The sequence below is a fragment of the Cyrtonyx montezumae genome, unplaced genomic scaffold, assembly GCF_038088225.1.
Source record: "Cyrtonyx montezumae isolate F1298 unplaced genomic scaffold, pur_monq_1.0 scaffold_2, whole genome shotgun sequence".
Taxonomy (NCBI): Eukaryota; Metazoa; Chordata; class Aves; order Galliformes; family Odontophoridae; genus Cyrtonyx; species Cyrtonyx montezumae.
The window spans coordinates 16,299,141-16,322,915 of record NW_027071936.1 but is presented as its reverse complement, the minus strand read 5'-3'; the positions used below and the strand labels follow the sequence as shown (position 1 = coordinate 16,322,915).

The following is a 23,775-nucleotide window of genomic DNA, read 5'->3' as shown; positions in this document are numbered from 1 at the left end:
TGGAATACCTCAGGGATAGCAGCGGGGGATTTATGAACACCTTGTCTGGCTTGCTTTTCTGAAACTTCGGAAGCAGAGCCCTTTTTGAAAGCAAACAGTAGCAAGTTAAGTAAGAAGGTGCCTTATTTTACTTTTTTTTAACAGCACCTTGCGTACAATGAGCAGCAACTCCTTCATATAGATCAGATACAGGAGCGCCTTCCCATGACAAAGCAGATGAGCAGTTCTCTAATTTTCATAGCTCACGCTGTATGAACGCAACAAGGTCTAATGGATTTTCCCTTCTGTCTTTCTCAAGCTGAGTGCTGCTACTTCTGCATCCTTTAACTTACCCTCATCAATTAATTTTACAGTATATTTTAAAAGCCCACTAATCTGCTGGCTGCTGTTACATATTTTCATTAATACATTTTCCATTATGAGCACGCTATAAATTTCAGACTTGCTGAAGAATCTTTTAACTCACCCCATCAGTTAGTATTACAGCATATTAAAAAGTTGCTAAAGTCTGAGTTTCTATAGCTGTTTCTATCTCTCTCAGTTTCAAATAATGAATTTACTGTGGAAATAAAACCTTCAAGGTATGGAGGCCAATTGCAGTTAATCTCAGAGGAAGTGAGTTAGGAACGAGGAAGGTAGATGTATTTTGAGGCCTAGTAATTCCTAGCTTCGCTCTGACGAGCCTAAAGAGTGCACTTATAAAATTAAGACGGAATGTGTTATTTGTGATGATTGATAAATATGTATTACACTGGTGTTACTACGGGGGTTTTCTCTTCACATCCTACTAATCTGCAAAACTCTTATTATGTGCTACCTCAAAGTTAACTCTTCTTTTAACAGCGACAGTATATGAATTAATTAGCATTGGATTCTCACGTCAAATTGCTCTGAAATCTGGAACAAACTTTCATTTTTTCCTCTACCTTAATTTCAGTTACATGAGCTTGTAACACGGTCTAAGGACAGGCTCTAAGAATTAAAAAGATCCTATTTAAATATAGGGTTGGCTTCAACTCCAATAATTCTCCCAATTTTCTACAAGAATAAAAACGCTCAAGGGAGAGAGGAGTTTTACTAGCTCCTCCACTACTTTTTAAAGCGCAGCTTGCAACAGCATTACAATTCTAAGCAAACAATGGAGGCAAAACAAACCTTAGCTTTTACTCAGGCATCTGTTCTTCAGACGATCACGGTATTTAAGTATGAAAAGGACAATTAGATCATTACGGGCAGCCCGCTGGAGGGTTAGGAGAGTTAATCCCCCATATCTAGGAAAGGATAAATTAGAAAGTAAGGGACATGCACTTGGATTTCCACGGCAAACGTAAGTGGGGGAGCAGTTCCCTTAAAGAAAGGAGTACACGGTCCCAAGGTCTCAAAAACAGAAATGAAGGTACACAGGAAGGAAGTAATTTTCTCTACGCTGTAGTCTTTGGACATCGGTGACCTCCAAGACACAGAATGAAAACCTGAGCAGGGAGAATTAAGAGCAAGGAGGCAGGAAGAACACATATTTATGACTGAGGGCAGGAACTTTCTAAACCTCAGAGTTTTGCTGATGAGATAAAAAAGGACAAGAAAAAAACCCATCCCATTTTATTTAAATCATATCCCTAATGATTTGTGAAGGGGAAGTCAAACTGTGCATGTTGGCTCTCTCCTCCTTACCTTCAAAGTTCCGAACATCTGAAAATGCAACAACTTGCTGCTAGCAACGTGTCTTAGAGCTTGTCGTGGGGAAATCATTATAAGACTCTTTTTTTTTTTTTCTTCTTGAAGCAGAAAGAAATGACTCACTTCACTGGTTGAAACACAGATTCTTCATGATTTACGCCAAATTAAATTTGCAGGTTCTGCAGAAGCTACACGGTGGCTGTGCCTGTCATGCAATATGCCACTGCATACCCCACCCCTAATAAATTAATACCAGGAGGTGCGTGGCTGCTGCTTCTCCTTTGGACACAAAGGCAAATTTAGGTGTCTGGGAATTCAGACAGGGTCAACACTGGTTCGGGAAACAGCTGACAAACAATGAGCTGAGTCCCACGTTACTGGCTCTGTGGGAAATTTTGCTTTTTTTTCCTCTTCTGTTGTCACCGTGTCACTACTTTTTTTTTTTTTTTTTTAAGTGAAGTCACTGAGGCAGAACACACACGGATGTTCTAGAAATACAAGAAATGTAGCACAACTCTGGCTCAGTTTCTCAGTGGTACTGCATCTTGACAGCTGTGAGCTGCTTAAGTGAGAGGCTGGCCTCCTACGAGTGTGAAATTAGCGTTCCCTCTGCCCGTAATATGCTGCTTCGACAAGGACAGCAGAACAAGCAAGTTCTCCAGCAGATGAAGGGGAACGGGAACAGAATCTGAGTGCTTCCCCATCACCTCCTCCTCAATCACTCCAGAACGTAGGCCCCAGCACCATGCCTGAACCGTTGCAGGTGCACCACAGGCAGCACGGGCATGCTGCGAACTGCTCTGAAAGAGCTCACAATTATATTTAGGCCTCCCAGGGGTCAGTGGAATTTTCAGAGTTTAGGACTGAAAAGACTCAACAGGTGTCAAATTTAAGTGTCAGCACACTGTTCCTCACAAATCAAATAACACATCCTCTTCAAAGTCTCCTACAAAATTTGGGAGTTCGTATTATTAAAGCCCCTGTCATTACTTTAAAAGAGAAATAGAGAAAACTGACACGCTGCATGGAGGCTGCTGGTGCTCTGAAGGTGAAGCAGTGACAAAGACAAGAGGACAGCAATCTACTCGCAGACATCAACTGGCTGCCTAATAGCATGGCCAGGTGCAGTTGTTAAGATCTGACATGTGAATGAAGTCATCAGGATGCTGCAAGTCCATCGCTCAAATGTTACCCACAGCATTTTCTAAACTGCTGGTGCTACAGCTGCACACTGTTCTTTGGATGAACTTGAATCTGACTACAGAAGCAGCAATTGACAGAATGGTCACAGCAACTGCATGGGACCCAGAAGGCCATCTCCTCATCCCAAGACATTAAAAGGGCAGCTTCGCTCTGCAGTCAAACCGCTCACTGTGGCTCACATCTTAGTTATGGCCTAGGAGAGACCTCCTGCACAAGGAAGAAAAAGGTCTCCAAGATCAGTTCCTTTGCAGTGCTTTCAGCCAGCTGCCTTTCTGTTACATTAAACCATACCCACAAAAAGCCTTTTTGTAGGTATACTGACATCGCATCTTTAATGACATAACTCTACTCATCAGAAACATTTTGCTCTCCCCTGAAATGTTAGATTTCATCCAGGATAGAGAGAATAACCCTATTCAGAGTTTCATCAAGCTTGCATTTGTAATTAAAATTCGGAGTTTAAATTGCATCAGTTCAAGTACGTGGCAGCACTCCCCCTTCCCCGTGAAGGTTAGAGGCATCACTTTACACCTGTAAAGTTATGAACTTGTGTTCATACTGCATGCATACTGTCATCACCACGCTCCAGGCCGTGCAGCCTCTGTGTCAGTCTGCTGGAGAATGACACAGCAGACACCCCAGATGTTTGAGATTTCCGAACATATAATACATCTAGAGCTCACCACAGTGCTCTCATGACGGCAACTCATAGCCTGTAGCCTGCGAGAGAAGGGGTGAGGATTTACACTTCTCTCTCTCTTCCCATTTCTCTGGAAATGGCCTGAATGTTCAGAAAAGTTATTTCAAAGCCTTAAACTCATGCTCAGGCTTCCTGCTCTGAGATCAAAATCTCCTGTAATCTTGCTAGACCCTCTAGGGATTTAACTCCATGCAGCTTATGGGTTTATAAGAAATTTCATAAAAGAGAAGCCCTGCATTTTCACATAAATATATTTATTTGGGGAAAGACTGAGAAATGTCAATGTATTTCAAACCAGTTCCCTGCTGCGATAAAGAACGTGAAATATTTGTGTGAACGTCTGCTAATCCCACCCAGCGAAATCTATTTCCCTTTCTATTTAGTATGCAGGCTAGAGGTTGTTTAGCCTTTTCATTAGGAAGAAAAGCAAGGATGATTTGTGAAAACCACATGGAAGCAATCATAAGGAACAATAATGAAAGGTTTTTAGAAACGAAACACCTTTGTAAGCTACCTTGTAAGCACGCTTTCTCTTCCATGTGTTTGTTTCTCATATAGTGTTTCACAGATTCAAACTGTAAATTTATATTTATGGACGTAATTAGAAATGCAATATAATAAGCTCTTATAACACAGAAATAAAAATACAAGGGCAGCACAGACATTTGCAGAGCATAGATTTTAGGCTTTCTACATTCTCTGGTAGGCAGTTTAACTTCAAGCCAATTCCAATTTCTCTGTTCAGCCATTAGTCTTGATAACGCGATGAGTTATTTTCTCAGCAGCGATGAGTTTTGCATATCTATCCAGACCCTCTTGTGGCCAGAGATCTCACAAATCATCCCTTTCTTCAGCTGCCTGAACTCTCGTAACTGTAGCGGGAAACTGAAAATGAGGAAGCCAGAGTACCTATGATCCCCAATTCCACCAGGGAAAATCATCCGACCTTGGGAATTCATTTATGTCCTCTTATGCCATATATTTCATAAGAATTATATGGAAATGGCATTTACTTTCCACTGAGAGATGGCAATATTTAAATATTGCTTCAAAGATCCTTGGATAAAAAGAGCTATATATGTGCAAATTTTTATGCTTCTTTCTGCTTTCCTGCACCTTCAAAATATAATACGCTGACATTTTGTTATGAAATAAAGTTACACTTGGAAATGTCATGCCTGCACAGACTAATGATCCAAAAGTTCCTGAAGGCATCAGAAGGTGTAAGCCAGTTTTCCCAGGTGTTGAGTACTGCAGTAGAGAAGATCATCTTTCACCAGAACTAGATGTGACCATTTCCCCTGTGGACTGAGACCTACAGTAACTCCAGAATTGATGTCAGAAATCATTACAAAGGGGCAGTTTGGTTATATCCACCCTGACTAGCATAGCAATGGTGAGGAGGACAAGGAAAGCTCGGCTGTTTGGGTATGAGCTATGCCATGCTACTTGGCAGGTTCATCATATTTATTAATAAAGACAACTTAGGAAACTAAAATGGATCCTTCGAAGAGCATGACTGAACACCTTGACTAGCACCTGAGAGCTCTAGCAGCTGGAAGACTACAGGAATAAATTCTGCTACTTTCTTTTGTATGGAAAACCAGAAAGTTACATAGACATTTGATAGACTCAGCCTGGTCACGGTCAGAATATTAAAGTATTCAGTAAATAACTGCCTTTAATTGGAGCACATAAAGCAAATACATACTTAATGAAATTAAACATATAATTGATCCTGTGATCTGCGGTATTATGTTACTTGCTACATCAGCAAAAAAATAAAAATCAGCCAAATGATTCCCAAAATGGAACAGGATTTAAAGAACTCGAGCTTCCCCTATTCATGCAGTGCGCGTGAGCAGACTGACTTCTCTGAATTACCAAACTGTTACACATTGATTACCTTTTCCCCTGTTTTGAAGTACAGACTGAAGGCAAAGGCAAGAGCCTGAATGAAGCTCATCTCCATGACACGTGCCTCATCCACAGTAAGAAATTCCATCACAGCGACTGTAAAATTTTGTTACAAGAATCTAATGCGAACCATTAAAAACTGGCTTGAAAGAACTGGTCCAGAATCAAGAAAGATATTAAGATCAGCCTACATCTTCTCCTGATATTCAGGCCACAGATATTACTTTTCCGAAAATCTCTGGTCACTTATGTTACATTTCACACATATATTGATACCATGTTCAGTTCTGGAGCTCCCAACACAAGAAGGATGTGGAGCTGCTGGAGTAGCTCCAGAGGACGGCCACAAAGATGATCAGAGGGCTGGAGCACCTCCCCTACGAGGACAGGCAGAGAGAGCTGGAGCTCTTCAGTCTGGAGAAGAGAAGGACCTGGGGGGACCTTACAGCAGCCTTCCAGTACCTGAAGGGTGCCTATAGGAAAGCTGGAGAGGGTCGTCTTAGAAAGGCGTGAAGTAACAGGACAAGGGAAAATAGCTTTAAACTGGCAGAAGGTGGATTTAAACGAGAAAGTAGGAAGAAATTCTTCACTGTGAGAATGATGAGTCCCTGGAACAGGTTGCCCAGTGAGGATGTAGGCGCCCCTTCCCTGGAAGCATTCGAGGTCAGGCTGGAAAGGGCTGTGAGCAACCTGGTCTAGTGGGAGGTACCCCTGCTTAAAGCAAAGGTTTGAGACTAGATGATCTGAAAGGTCCCTTCCAACCCAAACAGTTCTGCGATTCCGTAATTTATGAATCAATAGTGAAATGAAGCATCAACATTGCAAAGACAAAAAACGTGCAATTAATTTAGTACGTCAGAATCTAGTAGCAACACAATAGCGTAAGTATGTCTAGACATCTCATTTTTGTAACTCAGGACACTCATTAGTTTTGAGATCAGCAACTAAGCTTCTGGGTTCTGACACAGGTCATTTCTCTGAAACATCAGATGCACTTGTTCATCCCTTTCAGTTTTCCCATTAGCACCCACGTTTACCTTATTCTCCTTAAGAAAAGGCTTCTGTACTATTGGATTATAAGGACTGTATTATTGTTCATCTAAAACAAATGCATCAAGTCTTTCCTCATTTTCCAGCTGATGAAGTTTAGCCTCTCTCATTAATGTTTTCCAAGAGAAACAAGAGCAAGCCAAATAAATGCAGTGCGGAGCATATTTACTGAAGTTTACAGGAAAATGAACTATAACACTGAAAAAATGAATGTCTACGCAGCAAAGACGAGATCCTTCCCTTTCACAGAAAATTGAATTAAAAGAAAAGGCAGCAGTTCAGAAAGACCTCCTCTTAGGACCTGCTTCTCCTCCGAGCCCTTACCTTTGTGAGAAAACGTCTCGGTAGGGGCTGCCATGCTGCAGTGCAATTCCATATCCTCTGTCCGCAACAGTGTTCCCGACTGTGTAAAATGAGCAGTCTCCATCATTGATAGCCACATATTCCAGTACTGCTGCATCCCATACAAAGGCATAGTTCCCATGTTTCACCTGCAGTAAACAAAACAAGATCTTAGATGATAGGGTGTCAAGACCAAAGGGCATGGGCGGCGCACTGTAAAACGGCAGCAGCTCTGGCACAGTCTGTTCTTTAAGGAGACTGATGTTTGAGTGCCCCGCAGTCGTCAAAACAAAAAATGCATCTTGACCGATACAATATGGTGCTTTGGTTGATCAACTCAGCAAAAATGGAAGAAACGTGATCAGGGAGCAACATGCCATCAGCGTCACAATTCCACGCAGGAAACTTTTACTTTCCTCGCTCTGAGAACAAGAAGAAACATAAGGCTTCCTCCATCAGTGTTACATTCCGCCCAAATCTTGCGCCAAGTTTTTCCTTCAAACCATTAAAACAACCATTTAGAGGGAAGATGGGTATTTGCACTGGGAGAAGTATGGGAAGGTATGCGTGGGTATCCAGATGGAAGAGCACAATTCAGAATGTTAGCTGTGCTTCAAGATGCCACAGAAGGCATGAGCACCCATTTGTCTTTCAGACTGTATGCGTGATTGTAAGGTAACAACAACGGAAGTGTTTTCTTCTGTTTCCCCCTCACAGAAAGAGCTAACGCAGAAGATTTTACATATCTTCCAAGAATTTTGTACAGCGAGAGATGCAAGTCATTCTGTTCGATTAAGACAACTCCCAAACAACTCTAAGCTTTTGAATTAATATTTTAATACCCATTACATTTGAAACACACCTATTTTTTAAAAGATTTAATATGTGGAATGCATACAAAATTTTAGAAATTAATCAGAAAAAAAAAAAAGCTCTTGAAAACAGACATGCAGTCTAAATAAACCTTTCTCTATTTCACTCCCCAGGCAAAAAAGATTTGTTCTAAGAAAACCCACCCCTCTACATGCTGTTCCAGATAGTTTACCAGTTCCCTGCTTCGCTGGTCTCTACATCAGAACCGAAGAATTACTCTGTTTTCCTCTTGCCCGTCCGCTTGGCTTCACTCAGTGTTTTCTCCATGCCATATTAGCCAGCTATACTGCAAAACTAGACTGATTCCATTGACTTTGTACATCTAATGGGAATAAATCTGTGACAGCTAAGTGAAATGTAAACAAAACACAAGGAGGCCATCTGGGGCCAAGCAATCCAAAGAGAATCCAAAACCAAGACAGCATATCAAGAAAAGCAATGTCAGTACATCATTTAGATTAGGCTTTGACAACGTAGATTATGTTTTTAAAGACTGTTTACACATAAAAGTTACTGAAGCGAGCCAAACCGGCTGCTTGCTCACAAGATGTAGTGCGCGAGTAACTATCGCATTTGGGACACATTCCTTCTCATGCACTATCAATCTGAATTAGACACCACAGGCCTGGGAAGGGAATACTTCCTATTTGCATTTGTAGACATGGTAGCGGGGGTACACGTGCAAATGCTGGAGCAGAAAGGGAGTTGTATTGTCTATGGGCTCTGAATGATTGGCAGGATATTAAGAATTATTTTCAAAATACATCCACATTAATGCAGGACAGGACACTTTTAATTTGCATGCTCTGAAAGCGGTCAAAAAAGCTTTTTTGTCTCTTACTGGAGGCTTAAGTCTACCTAAACGGCCAGGGAAGAAAGGATACAAATGAACTCATTGTTAACAAACAATACAACTTGCATTCTTATCCCTGAGGCGCTGCAATTTACAAAGTGCCTACTAGCCCAGTTTTCTGCCAGCGTAGATACTCTGTACTTATACTTCCTAAACGCACTATTTGGCTAAGAAATAGAGAGGGTGACTGAGAAAAAAAGCACTTTCGGAGAACTTCAGAAAAGATAATAACTTGGCCTGAAAGGCTGAAGAATTATGGTACACAAGCAGCAAGAGAGGAAAGGAGGAGGCGAAAGCAGAGAGCATCAGAATAGTATAAACAGAGCCTGAAGAGTATCAGATGGACTTTCCAACAAAAACAACACCAAACAAAAGATAAAAAAAAGAAAAAGTGGGGTTCAAGTAGACAAGTAGTTTTACTAAAGGAAATAACCTTTGGGGCTCTTCTTTGAAGGCTATGTTAGATAGATGCTTTGGTCCTACCTCACCATTTTAACACCCTGTGGCATTGAACTGATGTAAGTGTTTGTAAAGAAACCTATCAGCTGCTCGGGCGGCCATGAAAAACTCTCTTGATTTGGCTGCCTTTCTGTAAAACAACTCACAGTGAGAATATATAAAAGTGGTAAAAGCACTTACTGTCAATAGTATCTGTGATGAAGTGGTATATATAATATCCTTAGAGCGAACCTAATAATATCACAGTTCAGGGTCCTGCAAAGATAATATTTCTCACTGATAAGATCACAGTGAGTCTCGGTTAAGGCGCAGGAGGCAGAAAAGGGAGATTAAAGGGCCAGATGGCATCATCCCAATCATCTACCTTCAACACACGATTGCTTTGTGCAACAAAATACATTCTTTTTGGAATTTCTGCCCCAACCATTTACAAATCTAGGGAATTCAAGCCCACGGAGTAAACCTAAGTTAAAACTGTTGGGCTTACAATCACTCGTTATGGAACTATCCCTTAGTCTAACAGATTTTATTGCCATTCCATACATCTATTTTTACTTTTTTTTAGACGATCTGTTATTCTGAGTTATTTTTCCTTGTATAGTTCAAAACACTCTAATTTTGGGGCTGTCAGTTTTCAATTATTCATCAGCTTTCCTGTTACTTAGTTTAGCTGGTTGTTACTGATAAAGCTTCTTTTTTTTCCCCTTGCATATCTATCATTTCATTCCTCTCATTAACAGTAATATTACTTCTGAATTCTATCCAAACGATTTTTATTTTTTTTTTAATATGAGAATAAAATCTTGTCTTGCTAAGAATCGGAATGATCTAGCAGCTCTGGAAGAATTTAATTCCATTTTTAGCATATACTTCTGGGATTCACAGATGAACTGTCTGTCCATGGTTATATCACGAGGATTCAGACTTGTTTTAGCCCAAGATCACAGAAAAACAGAATATCTAGAGGTGGAAGGGACCCAGAAGGACCACCTGGCTCCACACAGGACTGTTCAACATTCAAACCAAAGATCTAAGAAAAAAGTTTTGCTGCAGTGAAGCACATTTTGCTGATAGCTTTCAGATTTGTACCTACAGAGAATTGGTGGCTGCAGATTGAAAAATGTTACAACACATAAGGAGGAAGGAATTTCAGAACCAAAAGCCAATTACATTGAATTTCATGCACTTCCCTCCAGACTTGTATGAGAGGCACATATTTTTTAGCTTTCCAATAACTATGCTCTACTTTGGGCCTCAAAACGAGTAGCAAAAATTCCAGCTCAACAACATGAAAAAAAATTAAGGAGCTTACAGTCCGTCAATTACGGCGGCTAGACAAAAGAAAAGAAGAAATGGCTCTTTGTAACTGGTGGCAGATCTTCAGCCCTATTCTTCATTTCCACACCATTACATTGCTGCTTTGCATTAAGATAAAGACATTTTAGGAGAGTGGCGAATCTGAATGCAGCTCACACACAGCTTCCCAGTGCAGGATGGCCATGGAGGCATTCATGTATGGGCAGCATCTTCCCATTCAGCAGCAGCCTGCCAAAACATGGAAAACCAATACTGCCCTTCCCATAGGGATCTGCCTGTCAGCGTGGCAGAGACTCAGAAGATTTTGGAACATCCTATGACTACTGCAACGAAAACAAGGGAAATTGCTCATATAGATATTTCAAACTCATGCGCTGTTCCGGTCATTAAGCAAAGCTCAGAGGTACGGATGGTACCAGGCAAAATGCTCGACTTAGCTTCAGAATTTTGTGAGCAATTTCAAGGGAGTTACTGTAGAGAGCTGTTACAAAGAATAGGGGCCGTCAGCACATAGATGGCGAAATTATTTTTCTAAGGCTATTCCATTTCTCTACTCCATCACTGCACATTTATGAGGCTTTTATTTGCTGAAGCCCTGCCTGTAGACATTAGTGGAAATTTATCCTTGATGTTTCCACCAAGAACCAGTTGAGTTATACCAGGAAAGCGTTTAAAGCCATTATGCTGCTGCATATCCACATATTTTACACCAGCACTGACGTGGATAGTATTTCTCACAGCTAACCCTCTCATGCAGAGTAGGCTGAATAATGTATCTGTGTACTGCCCCAGCACTCTACAAATACATTTCCACCTCTAGAAAATAATAAAAAAATATTTTTCCTGAAATATATAAAACAGCTACCAATGACTGCAATTTTTCAGACCTAAATTCTTCAGCAATAATTCTATGTTTCACTTAAGCATGATTTAAAATAAAAAAATAAGAAATCTCACGAAGTTAGAAGATACAAAATAAAGAGGATGACAAATGGAATTGGCACTTATTTCATACAGATCTCTTTCAAATATTTCATTATACTTAAAATGCGCTACCTTCTATAAAAACAAAACAAACATTGAAGCCTGGGAAATCTGAAGATTCAAGTGATTACAATAATATTATCAGAAATGAATGGGCCCAATCAACGTGGTCCTATTTTCTGAATACCCTGACCCTACAAGGTGGTGATGCTTTCCCACGTGTCTCCATTCCAAAGCATCTTTCCCCTTTGTGCATCATTTTCTGTCTATGTATTTGCCAGGCGTCCTTGAGCCAAGAAGGCACGATCGAGAGCAGACTCTTCACCTGCATAGCAGCAACGGCTTCAGCTCAGACCTAAAAGCAGTCAAGGACACTGATTTATCACCAACTCCGTGAGCGGCACTCGCTATGTGTTCTCCTCTGCTGACCATTCCAATACACTGATTAACTACACAGGGGAATCACAACACCAGATGCTGCTTGTCCTATGCCTAGCAGCATGGACTTGAGACTGGCTTATATAAATTGTAAATTTTCTGACAATTCTTGCATTTTCCTTTATGTAAGTGGTAGCTGCAGACTGCAGAGGGCTGTGCTTTATTCTACAAAGCACCCTTGCGAAGGCCTTTATTACATGAGGAGCGAAAGGAAAAAAAGCAAAAGAACATTTGCAAATATATGAGTGAGAGCTAATATACATAATGTGGATATTGTGCTCTGAAATAGGAAAAGGCAAAGATAAAATTCATGGCAGGAGCTTGAATCTAGTTTTCTGTGCTGCCAGATGCTGCCAAGTAACTAGATGGCATCTGCAATGAAGGGAATGGAGACACATTGATCTCCATAATCCTCCAGCAAAAAGCCAATGAAGTTGCTGTTTATTAGGCTGAAGTAAAGGACAGATCCCCTGCTTTCAGAGAAATTTCAGTTTGCTATTTTGTTTTCCTTCAGAACAAATAGGACAAATATTGCAAGCCCTGATCTTGCAAATCACAAAGGGAACAAATCTGGATAATCTCTGCTAGATCCCAGAGAAATAAAATCCCACATTACAGCTTTTTAGAACAAGACTAAACCCATTAATTTAGAACCCTCCTCAAATTAAACTATCCATGGCTCTTAATTACAATGTTGGAGCTTCTCAAACCACACTCTTGTAGCGTAGCATCTGTGGCTGACCTACATAACCTGAGTACAATGCAGTCACGCAGTCAGAGAAGAATAAAACAAACCTGTTAGCTCTGTAGTACAGGATGGCTATTCCCATAGTGACACTAGAGTAGAGAATAAAATTTTGTCTACATACAAAACTATTCAGTCATCAAGGCAAGCAGCAAATTAAATAACAATAAAGAAAAAACTCCTCAGGGTGCCATTTTGCAGGCACCATAGAAAAATCCTATGGCCTCTACTTAACAAACACTGAAAACTAGTCTTTTTATTTCATCAAACAGAAAAAGTGACAAATCATTTTGCACAGATACCATCACAAACAAGAAAATATTATGAAAAAAATGAAAAGAATGCTCACGCATCTCTGAGGATCTAGACTTGCTGGGAAAGAACCCCAAGAAAACAGATCTCCAACAGAAAAACCTTTCTCCGTAGCAGTAAACCCTTAAATGAGGTCTAAGCCAGGTCCCACCCCTCCTGGTTGCACAGGTGAATTGCCTTCACCTGTGCTCCCAGAGCTGACCAGGTCTTTCCCTCACGCGCTCATTCAGCAGTTCAGGCTGTGACTCAGCAGTCCCCATAAACATTTACAAAAGAATTATTGAGCTTAGTGGCCAGGAGTGAACAGAAGCAGAAAATGAACCTCACGGGAGCCTTGGGGAAGAAAGAAGAGCTGAGAAATCTCAACCTCATCTCCTCTTCTGCGTGAAGTTCTCTCTCTCATTACACTGTCATCTCATCTTCAACGGCATAGCTCTTCGCTCCAGATACAAGTTGATCAAGAGAAGCTTAATTCCTTTTACGCAAGCTGCCACCAACTACTCGAGAAAAGCCTCACAATCACGTGTACTTACGTTATGCTAAGCAGACCTAGAATAATTCATCTGGAGTTGGAAGAACTACTGAGGCATGAGAGTATGGTGATGAGAAAGAGCCTCTGTGTTAGACAGGTTTTTTGCGTGCTCAGTGCAGTTGCCTTTTACCACTGCAATTAAATGCACTTGAGAGTTAATAACTGGAGCAAAACAAAGTGGAGGGCAAAGGTACTGTTTCTGAGTGCAGCAGAATGGAGTCAGCTCTTCTGCTGGTAATCACAGCAGAGCACTAGAAAGGCAGCTGGTCACTGACATGAAGATGAACAACAGGTTCAATGCTGCTGCTAATTTCAGATAGAAAGGAAACAGAAGGTAAAAGACAGAGAAAATATAGAACCAACCAAGCAGCCTTTCAAAGGCAGGGAACCTATTTCTTTTATTACTCCCTTCTTATTTACTTCATGAGAAATCAGCGCTGCAGGTATTATTGGAAACTATTTTAAGTGTATCGCCGGTGAAGCTTTGTAATGGAAATGCTAAGTCACAGCCTGAAGCAGCGATTGAGCACCGGATGGGAAGGCAGGGCCAACCCAGGGGAGCTCAGTCACATGCAATGCAACTGAGTAACCCAAAGAGGTTGAGACAGGATCCACTCCTTCCAAGACCTCATTAAGGACTGGCAGTGGAGGTGAGGGTTTTTGGTTGGAGATCCCTGTGTACCTGAAGCCTTGTGTCATATTGTCATATGCAGAAATGCTATGAAACCATTTCGGGTTCCTCAGTAATTACATCTGTGGAAGCCAAGTAGCAGCCTCATTAATGAGATGAGCTTACTGAAGTGACTTCTCTTTTCGGTATATTCATATTTCTGGGGCAGCTAATCCATAACGAAAGAATGCTTATCTGTGTACACTCCCACGTTTTAATCCTCTTCATTTGGCTGAAAACATAAAATTCTGCAGGTTAGAGTATTGGAAAGAAGAGAGGCACAGGTGAATTTAGAGGAACAGTGTCTCTCTTAAGTTAGTTCAGTGCAACGTTAGCTTTTGTCCCACTCTCGGTCCTGCTATGTTTTAGAAAGGAAGCAGAATCCATATAACCGCAATTCTTTGGAATTATTTCTTACTCAAAGACATACAAATTGAATACCAACTGCAAAGCAAAAAAACGCTTATAAAAGTCAAGAAGTTACTCATCAACACTATTCTTATCCGAGAAAGTACTTTAAGCATGATAAAATCCTTTGTAAAATCATCTACGCTATTGAAAACTCAGGCAATGAATGTTTATTCGAAGGGGGGAAAAAAAGGTTTCATCTCAGAAACTTATCTTAAAGAAATGGACTTAACCCTTAGGTTTTCGTGTTACTTGCGCAAGAGCTCTCCTATGTTCAGAGTGGTAGTAGGATTTCAGATACTCCACAAGTCACACATGATAGGTAGCGAACTATCTTCTCAACTATCTTACCCTTCTGTTTCTGATAAGCATTTCCTGCCTAAACTTGAACGTAGCCAGTTTATCACTGCAAATCTAAACATAACTGTTCAAAGCTCTAAAAAAACGTATGTTTTCTGATCTTATCTCCCACCTTTCTTTCTTCACTCCATACTAAGGAGCTGGAGGAGGACAAAGTTCAGCGCAGCATCAAACCGCTTACAGTCTGTGCCTGATAACGTACACAGCTTTGCTCATTTCTGAGTATTCATCTCTTCTTATTCAAGGCTACAGCAGTATAAACTGTGAACACAGCGTAAAATGCAGACTCCCACTTAATCTGTCTCTAATTAATCCTGACCTGCCCACGTGTGATAGCGGAGATAACCATCGCTCTTGCTCATTCCCTTACTGTACTGGAGGACTCATTTAGAACAGGTATTTTTCAAGAAAGATTTCTAACCCTTTCACTCTCCTGCAAGTGCAATCGACAAAAAATTCCTGGGCAATACACCCGGCAAAAATTCAGAGACGTAAGTTAAACCTCGATGAAAATGATAAATGGAGCTGGGCAGAAAACAGGTATTTTCTGGTACAAGAATTTTCAAAATTTGCAGTTACTGGGAAACACTGGAAAATTTTAGACAGAAAATAAACAAGTCCCTGCTGGAGCATATTTTATTTGAAAAACTTAATATCAAACTGACTTGTTTTCCTCGCAGTGGAGCAATATTTCAAAAGGAGAAAACATTTTAATCAAAACTTGTAAGTTCAGTAAGAAAACATCCTACGAGGGGACGCTGGCAATTCTAGAGCTTTGGGAAACAAAAATTAGGATGTTTACAAAAACACGTTCTTCCTTAGTTTTAGTTAATGTAATATTCCAGCGCATAAATGACAAATGACTGCTCTTGTTCACTTGAGCTATGTTTGCAGGCATCTTTAAAAAAACCTAAACTTATATAAATAATAATTAATTTGTTAATTTGTGCAATAAGTAATTGTATTTCCTGCTTCACTCTAGATTTTGCATAGGTCTGGTCATCATGGCAACTCACGTCTCCTTACACTGTGCCTGAACCTTGCAGATTCAAACTCAGGCACAATCTGCTCTGAGATCTCATCAAATCAGAAGTAAAAGGAATTGAGGAATTGCATTAAATGGAAAGCAATTAGTCAACCACTCTTGTTTCCTACATAGACGTAGTGGGTGCCACTGATGTGCTTTTAACATGTACAGTAAATCCAAATAGGTGCTCCTACTGCAGAAATAAAAACAGCGAGGCATCTTTAATCAAGGAGAAAAGTGAAAATATTCAAGGAAGGGTAAAAAAAACTGATGGTACAGGAATTTTCAATTTGAATTGTCATGATACAATGCAATGAGGTCATTTGTCTTCTTAGAATGAGAAAGAAAATTCACCTAGAATTAGGAACTTCAGCTGAGATTTCTTTGGTACATACAGGGTGAATGTTGTTGCAAATCAGGGTTCTATATATGCAGCACGGACAGCTAATCTTGGTCACTGGTACGTATCTTTCTTAAGCTCATGAAATAGTTTCTTGCCCAGGTCTATTGTACTGCCATACCCTTCTTTCCTTCCGTATTACTTTCTAAATGGAAAGCAAGAATATTCAGCCTCACTTTCTTAAGGGAAAATTAGAGGGTGGTACACAGCTTCTCACAAATCGGTGCTAAATTCCTGAGCAAGTTTTCAGGAGAAGCAGCGGTGTGACTGCATGTATGCTCACAGTCACAGTGTATGGGGGAATGGACCAACACACAGACAAACAGCTGTGCAGTATTTGTGCAGAGATATATCTCCTTTCCCTGTTCAGTTACATCAAAATCATATGCTCTGCAATTGCACACATAAGGGTGGTTGTTCTGAAAACAGGATCCCTTCAGACACAAATGGAAGGCATATTTCCTCCTGATGGGCTTCTACATCAAATCCAATGTAGCATTTTGTTGCTATCTCATTCACATTATGTTTTGAAAAAGTTCAGTTCACAAGATGGATACAAGAAACCAGGGGGAGTACAGCACTAAGGAAACACATCCTCTCTTGTCTTACGAGTGACGCTTCCAGGAAGAAAATATTCCCGGGTACCTGAAGAAGATAAAAGCACAATAACTCCATCTCTTTTGACTTCTACGTTATGGTTATTCTTTTTGTCATTTTTCAAAAACTTTACAGAGCTCAAACGTGCATGTTCAATGGGAATCCAAGACCCAGAACAGTCATGTTTGGCAGCTACAGGATGAGTGATTCAATGGACTTTGTATTTACATGGGGAACACGATCAGATTGGAATAGGCCTAACGATATTCTAGCTGAATGAACTGAGAGATAAAACAGACCCGTAAAGACAAAGTACAGCAAGAGCATAATAAAAATAGGAAAAGCTACAGAATGAGTATCATATGACACAGATTAAATCAGATCTGCAGCCACATAATGTACATAAAACTTGTCACAGAGCGTTAAAAACACCTCACAGCTTACACATTTTACGGAGTAATAATAACTAAAATGCTGAAAGTGGTGTTGGATTGCTGTAGAATAAATTGTGAAAGGGTACAATAGAATTTGACACAGAATCTATCAAAAAGCGTGTAAAACTCTACAGGACATAGCGAACTCCACTCGCCCTACGATGATTTTTAGAATGAAGTCCAAAATTTTCACTGCATTTTGGATTTAATTTTTCTCCATTCAGCTAAGAATGGATCTGGATGTTACATTCCAAGATAGTAAAATAAATCTTCCTCTTACGAGGCTTCCCCTTCACGTTATTCAGCTCATCAAGACTGGAGTAGTCAAGTCACCTTCCAAATTGGTAGGTGCAAATACACCCCTGTGGTTTACTACTGAGTCTACTTTTTTTCCATTAAACATCATTTTTCTATTGCAAAAACACAATCCCATTTGATAATGAAGGGATAAACTCAGCACCAAAGAACGAGAGGGTACATTGAGGTTTACAATTATCTAAATCGAGATTGTTACAGGGATCTTTGGAAAGAAAATAATACCTTGAGTATTTTCCACAACTTCTGTTGTTCCCAAACAAATGTCATTATTTCAGTCAGAATTTTGGTATGAGCTCTTTTAAATTAATTTTGTCTACGTCTACTTTAATTCCCCTTCCATGATCTCATATCATATTCTTGTTTCTTTTGGTTTTTGCTTTCCTGCTCTCTGATTTCCATCTGCTCCTCACTTCGTTACATCCAAAAGCATTTAATATTCAAGGTAATCGAGAATAAGATGCTGTTTAAAGAAAACCGTCTCCTTCATTTACCTTTTAGCACAACTATAGCATAAACCCAGACACTGCTTAATAATAAGCATCACCTGAAGGACTAAAAGCATTTTGCAGACATTCATTTACTTATGCTCACACTTCCTTGTGAGATAAACTATTCCTGCCTTTATTGTTTAAACTTGCTTAATGCGCGTCGACATTTTTCCTGACTACGCTATGAACTGCAACGCTTAGGTCCCCAAAAGAGATTTATAAATAATTTGCAAATAAAGGCAGCACATGGGCAAAAATTTAAAACCCGAAGCCAAAACTTTGACTGTCAAAATACAGTGGCTCGTAAGCATCTTTTTTTTCCATGCCAGATTCTGCTGTTTGAACAAGCACTAGCTTTGTGTCTCTCCTCTATCGAGGATGAACAGACTGCTATCCTTTCACACCAATGCTTAGTGAAGCCCCTTGAACGCGGTGGTGGGGTACTAGTGCCTATTGAAAAGCCTAGGCCAGCATTCTCCTCAGCACATACATAAATCACAACCTTGCTCGGGACTCCTGGCACACGAGAAACAATTTAGAGGGTTTCAAATTTGAATCTGCCATCTTCTTCTGACCACCTGCAGAATAGGAAGCTGGCCCACACCCTTTCCCCGTCTGCAGGACACAGATTATTTTTTCCAGTGTCTGACTCAGGCGACAAAATCAGGCTGGTTCAGACCAAAGTGTGTTAATTCCAAGGTACTTCAGCATAAGAACGTTGTCCCAGCCAGGTGTATATTTTAGTACAAAGAAATAACCCGAAACCCCAGCCAGCACTGAGGGAAGATGGATACTTGCTGAGTGATGTTGAGGTTTCTAGAGACTTTTTTTTAATCAAGGTTGGGCACAGGACTTGGGAAGGTCATGGAATCACAGAACGGCTTGGGTTGGAAAGGACCTCAAACATCAACCAGTTCCAGCTGAAGGCAGGGTTGCCACCCACCAGATCGGGTTGCCCAGGGCCCTGTTCAGCCAAGTCTTGAGCACCTCCAGGGATGGGCAAGGTGCTACATCCTAGATTTGTTGACTCACGCGTTGAGAATTCTTGCGAGAAGCTTCTTACTGGGGAATACCATCCTGGGCCAAGAGTGATACAACAACCAGAGCTTCTGCTCTGTGATTGATGCTCCATCCAGAACCCCTTGGTACTTATAGACTTTTATAGTACCAGATGCTAATCTATTGTCTTCTTCATTACAGATGCATTGCTTTCAGATGCATTGCTTTATCCACCCATCTTGATGCATTCCATTATTTATACCCCTCCTTGTGTTATATTCAGCAGGGAATGAGGTCTGTTTTATTTGATTAAAAAGTAATTCTGCAAACAACAGTCACAAACACCAATCAACCTCTGTGCAGCAGGAGATCTTCGGAGTCAGGAATGGTAAACAACTCTCTCTTGCCATGGCGATCCCAGCACGGGAGCTTTGCTGTCCGTCTGGATCAGGCACGTTATGCAAACTGATAGGAGAACGTGATTGCAGCCTGGATAAAAGGCTTAAAACACTCCACGTGGCACTTGAATCCTCTCCTCCCATATCCTGGCTATTCGGAAGACACTGAATTACTAACAATCACATCTTCAAACCAGACAACTGTTCCCTAACTCTGATACAGAGTTGTCTGCTGGCAATTTAACTGAGATGGAAAAACAACAACTGGAAAAAAAATTATCACTCTTAAGTCCGAAGAAATATTCTGATTACTTGACAGATTTCTAGCTTAATTTGCAGTTTAAGAAAGCCAGTTTATATTCCTGACATACCTTTCTCCATGCCATGCTGTTACTTCTAAATTTTTAACTTGCTGGCGCAAAAGTTCACTCCATCTACATGTATTTCCAAAAAAAAAAAAAACCCACTCAAAAAATGTCTCTTCAGCTGCTTGAATCAGGTCAGAAACAGACAGTAGTAGCAGGAGGCATCTTAATATAGGGTACAGAACAAAAATATTGTCTTTCTAAGGATTTGGTTGCCTACGAATGGTGCCAAGCTAACATTAGAGAACGAAATATCTTTTTTCATTTCCTTTTGTCATCACCTCTCATCACACTGACATATGCTTGTTTTGAAGGTCTGAGAGATCCAGTTTTCTCTCTCCATCCATTTGATTCCCAGCCCCTCCACCAGCACGCCTGTGTTAGCGACTCCAGCCATACACAACCTGCAGGAGCTGACAGTACTGTGGGTGCTATAAAAGACCCTCTCTGCACACTCCCAGAGGAGCTCAAGTAGACGACAGCAGGACAGGCAGCCCCAATAACATACTTCTGGGTCACTCCCAGCCTCATCCACAGGTGCAGTGCATACACAGAATCCCAGTTTTCTTTGGAACATTTTCAGAGCCCTCAGCACAGATGTTACGAAGAAAGCTGCACAAAGCTTACAGCTCTGCTGGATGTGATTTGAAACTCCCTGAAGTATTTACTGGGAGCTGAAGTGGTGCGTTTACATTTCACATCACTCTCGAGAAGGCATGTGGAATAAAGGCTGGAGAGCAACAAAACCCACAGGAACCGCTCCTCTGTCCGAGCCCAGAGCCCAACACAGCCTGACAGCCTTGCTGCTGTGCACCACATGCTCCTGCAGTTGTCTTTTAGAGAAACAACTCCCTGCCACCCAAACACCAAATGTTACCTTCACAAGGATGATTTAAGTCCAGAGAAGTTAATCATATGGTAGGCACTCAGCTCCGTAGAACACTGTGCAACATTCACACAGTCTGAACCCCCAGATCTGAAATTTCTTATTCCGTCACGCTCTCCACTTAAGCACAAACCTTTTTTCCCCCCCATCAATAAATTGATATATTGCTACAAAATGAAGCTTTACTAGGAAATTCCCAACTACCTCTAACTTGATGATTTAGGACGCTGTTAGAGAGCAGCCAGAAGCAGAGTTTGCTCAGAGTTCGCTACTCTCCCAGATCAGACGTTTTAAGATTGGTCCTTAGAGATCACTCTGGCTCCAAAACCTGTAATTGCATTTACATGTGCACATGGGTATTAGGAACACAGACCTGAAGTTTATAGACATAGGCAACATTTTGAAGAATACTCAGATCAAGCGTCGGGTTCCTGACTTACACTTAAAAATCAGACATTGCTATGCTTCATTTCACTAGGTGGTATCTTAAACCGCACTCGAGTACTTGCTCATTTTGAAATTAAGATGACTTTAAGGGCAATCCGATTTACTTAACGTTTCTGATAGACATCTGATTCTTACATACATCAGAGATGGGAAACATAGAATGGTTTGGGGCGGAAGGGACATTTAAGATCATCTAGTCCCAAACCCCGGCTACAGGTAGGGGACACCTCTCTCTAGATCAGGTTGCTTACAGCCCCATCTAGCCTGGCCTTGAATGCTTCAAGGGAGGTCTCTACGGCCTCACTGGGCAACCTGTTCCAGGGTCTCATCACCCTCACAGTAACCAATTAATTCCTACTATCAAGTTTAAATCCACCCTCTCCCAGTTTAAAGTCATTTTCCCTTGTCCTGTTACTCCACACCCTTATAAAAAGTCACTCTCCAGCTTTTCTGTAGGCTCCCTTCAAGTACTGGAAAACTGCTCTAAGGTCTCCCTGGAGTCACTTCTTGAATAGTCCCAGCTCCCTCAGCACATCCTCATAGGGGAGGTGCGCATAGGAAAGGTTGATTTTGCTAAGTGTTCTATCAAACGCTCCCAGTCTCCAATTCTATTTCCCTGCACCATCCCTATTTCACTAGCATTTTATCGCCTACTAACTGCTTATTAATGTATTGACTTATCTAAGGGTGTTAATCTAAAAAATTGGTATCAGAGGAGCCGCAGGAACTCCTTGAGCGCTCTTCTTTTGGTTTTCTATTACAGCTGTAAGACTATTAGAACTGAAAAATTCTGATTGATTTCATGAGGGAGCATTAAATGTCTCAGGGAACTCGCTTCAGATGTACTTTCTGCAATTTGCTGATCTCTGGAATAGATGTTTTTTGTTTGCTTTTGTTTGGTAGCAAGTTATTTAACAGGAATGATATAAATCTGCTCTTCTGTAAGCAATTGCTACGGCAGCTCCACAAATATGAGCCAAGATTTCTCTGCTACCTCTTGGATTTCTCTCACCGTTCCAGCTTTGCAGCCTCATTTTCCAAGACACGCTTTAGAGCTGAAATATGCAGCACTTTTTATATATTTCATTCTCATTGCTTCTATTCACAGCTTTTTTCCTGTTGCACATATCCTTTAAACAACCTTACATTCAAACCCATCATTTGCATTTGCTAATGCATCAAAATGTATTTGGGTATTATTAAAATGTTAATACATAGAAATGATAGCTGGAAACATTTAAGCAAGGAAGTGAATACATTACTAAGTTCTGTGCCTGAAGCAAGCGTGCTCTCCTGTCTCAATCTATTGATCGTTAGTCAGAGCCTGCATATCCCCTGATCTGAGCGTGGTACGTCCCCAGTGCAGCTCACCACGCTGTGAGCCTGAAGCTGGCTTCAAAGAGACAACCAGGGTTTTGGAAAGCTTTGCTGGATGGTGAACTGAAAGTCTCAAAATTCACAGCAGAGATTAACAGCAAGACAGCGTGAGGGGATGGGGATGGCAAAGGAGATGTGTGACTACATACAGAGAGGTGAGGTGGGGAAAGAAGAAAGGCTCTGAGAGCAGGGGAAAAGCTGGAAGAGCTGGAATCCAAACAGAAGGGACAAGGAGTCAAAAGGCAGAAAAAAAGGAAAAGTGAGAGAGAGGGAACAAAGCCAAGAGAGAATTCAAAAGGAAATGAATGAGTCAAGGTTTTTGGAGCCTGTGTAATTCCCAGTCACCCTCGGTACGGTGGTACTATTAAACTCCACAAACCTGGAAATATTTCAGAACCTCTGTAGGAGAAGCGCTAAGTTAATGGAGATAAAATGGAGAGGAAAGAGCTTGTAGGAGCAGAATAAGAGGTGCCTAACACCCTTCGCGCCTCCTGTTGCTACATGAGAGCCCTCAGGACCCCCAACTACTCTGTCAGGCACTTCATAGGAGGAGGAGGAGATACAATACGTATTACTATTTCCTCTGGAAGCAGTAATTTCTAGTGGTTATTTTCCAGTGATTATTTTGAAAAAGGGTTATAGAACAAAAGAAACAAAAGAAGATACATAGTTGGTTAAGTTGCCCAAATGCAAATACTTTGTCAACTTTCCCTAGCAAAACGGCTACAAGAAGCGATCTGTATCAAGCAACAGAAAACACTTCAACAACTATTTTCCTCAGCCTAAACTTTGCTTCCTCAACATTTGCACAAAAACAGCACGTTTGAGTGGCAAGACTGGGAAAATGAATTCTTAGGTGCTTGCGACTTCCATCGGGAGTCTCTCTTGCTTAACACAAAGCGATCTCATAGGCCTAAAGAATACAGGACTTGTAATGTCACATTCATCCCTATACCCACTAGATCAAAACAAGTGACCGCTTGCCAAAGAGGAATGACACGCAAGCAGCACGTTCAGTTTCTGAAGACAACAGATGCTAATGCAGCAGAGCCACAAGAGCGGAGCTCAAAGTCACCCTGCAGTAATACAACCTGAGACAACGTACTGCTACTCAAAAATCCCACAAGTTGCAGACACAAGATGTTAGGTTCACTGTGCTGATAGCATCGCAGAACAGCTTATCCCTCCATTGCTTCTGG

General features: G+C 41.0%; 1 protein-coding gene across 2 annotated transcripts in view; it reads right to left on the bottom strand.

Annotated features, from left to right (window-relative positions):
* GRID2 (glutamate ionotropic receptor delta type subunit 2) overlaps window positions 1-23,775 on the bottom strand; it is a 637,449-nt gene that overhangs the window by 48,368 nt on the left and 565,306 nt on the right. For both annotated transcript variants that reach the window (XM_065736492.1, XM_065736493.1), the window contains one exon: window positions 6,872-7,038. In XM_065736492.1, coding sequence (XP_065592564.1) covers window positions 6,872-7,038 — 167 coding nt within the window. The remainder of the gene's footprint in view (window positions 1-6,871; window positions 7,039-23,775) is intronic.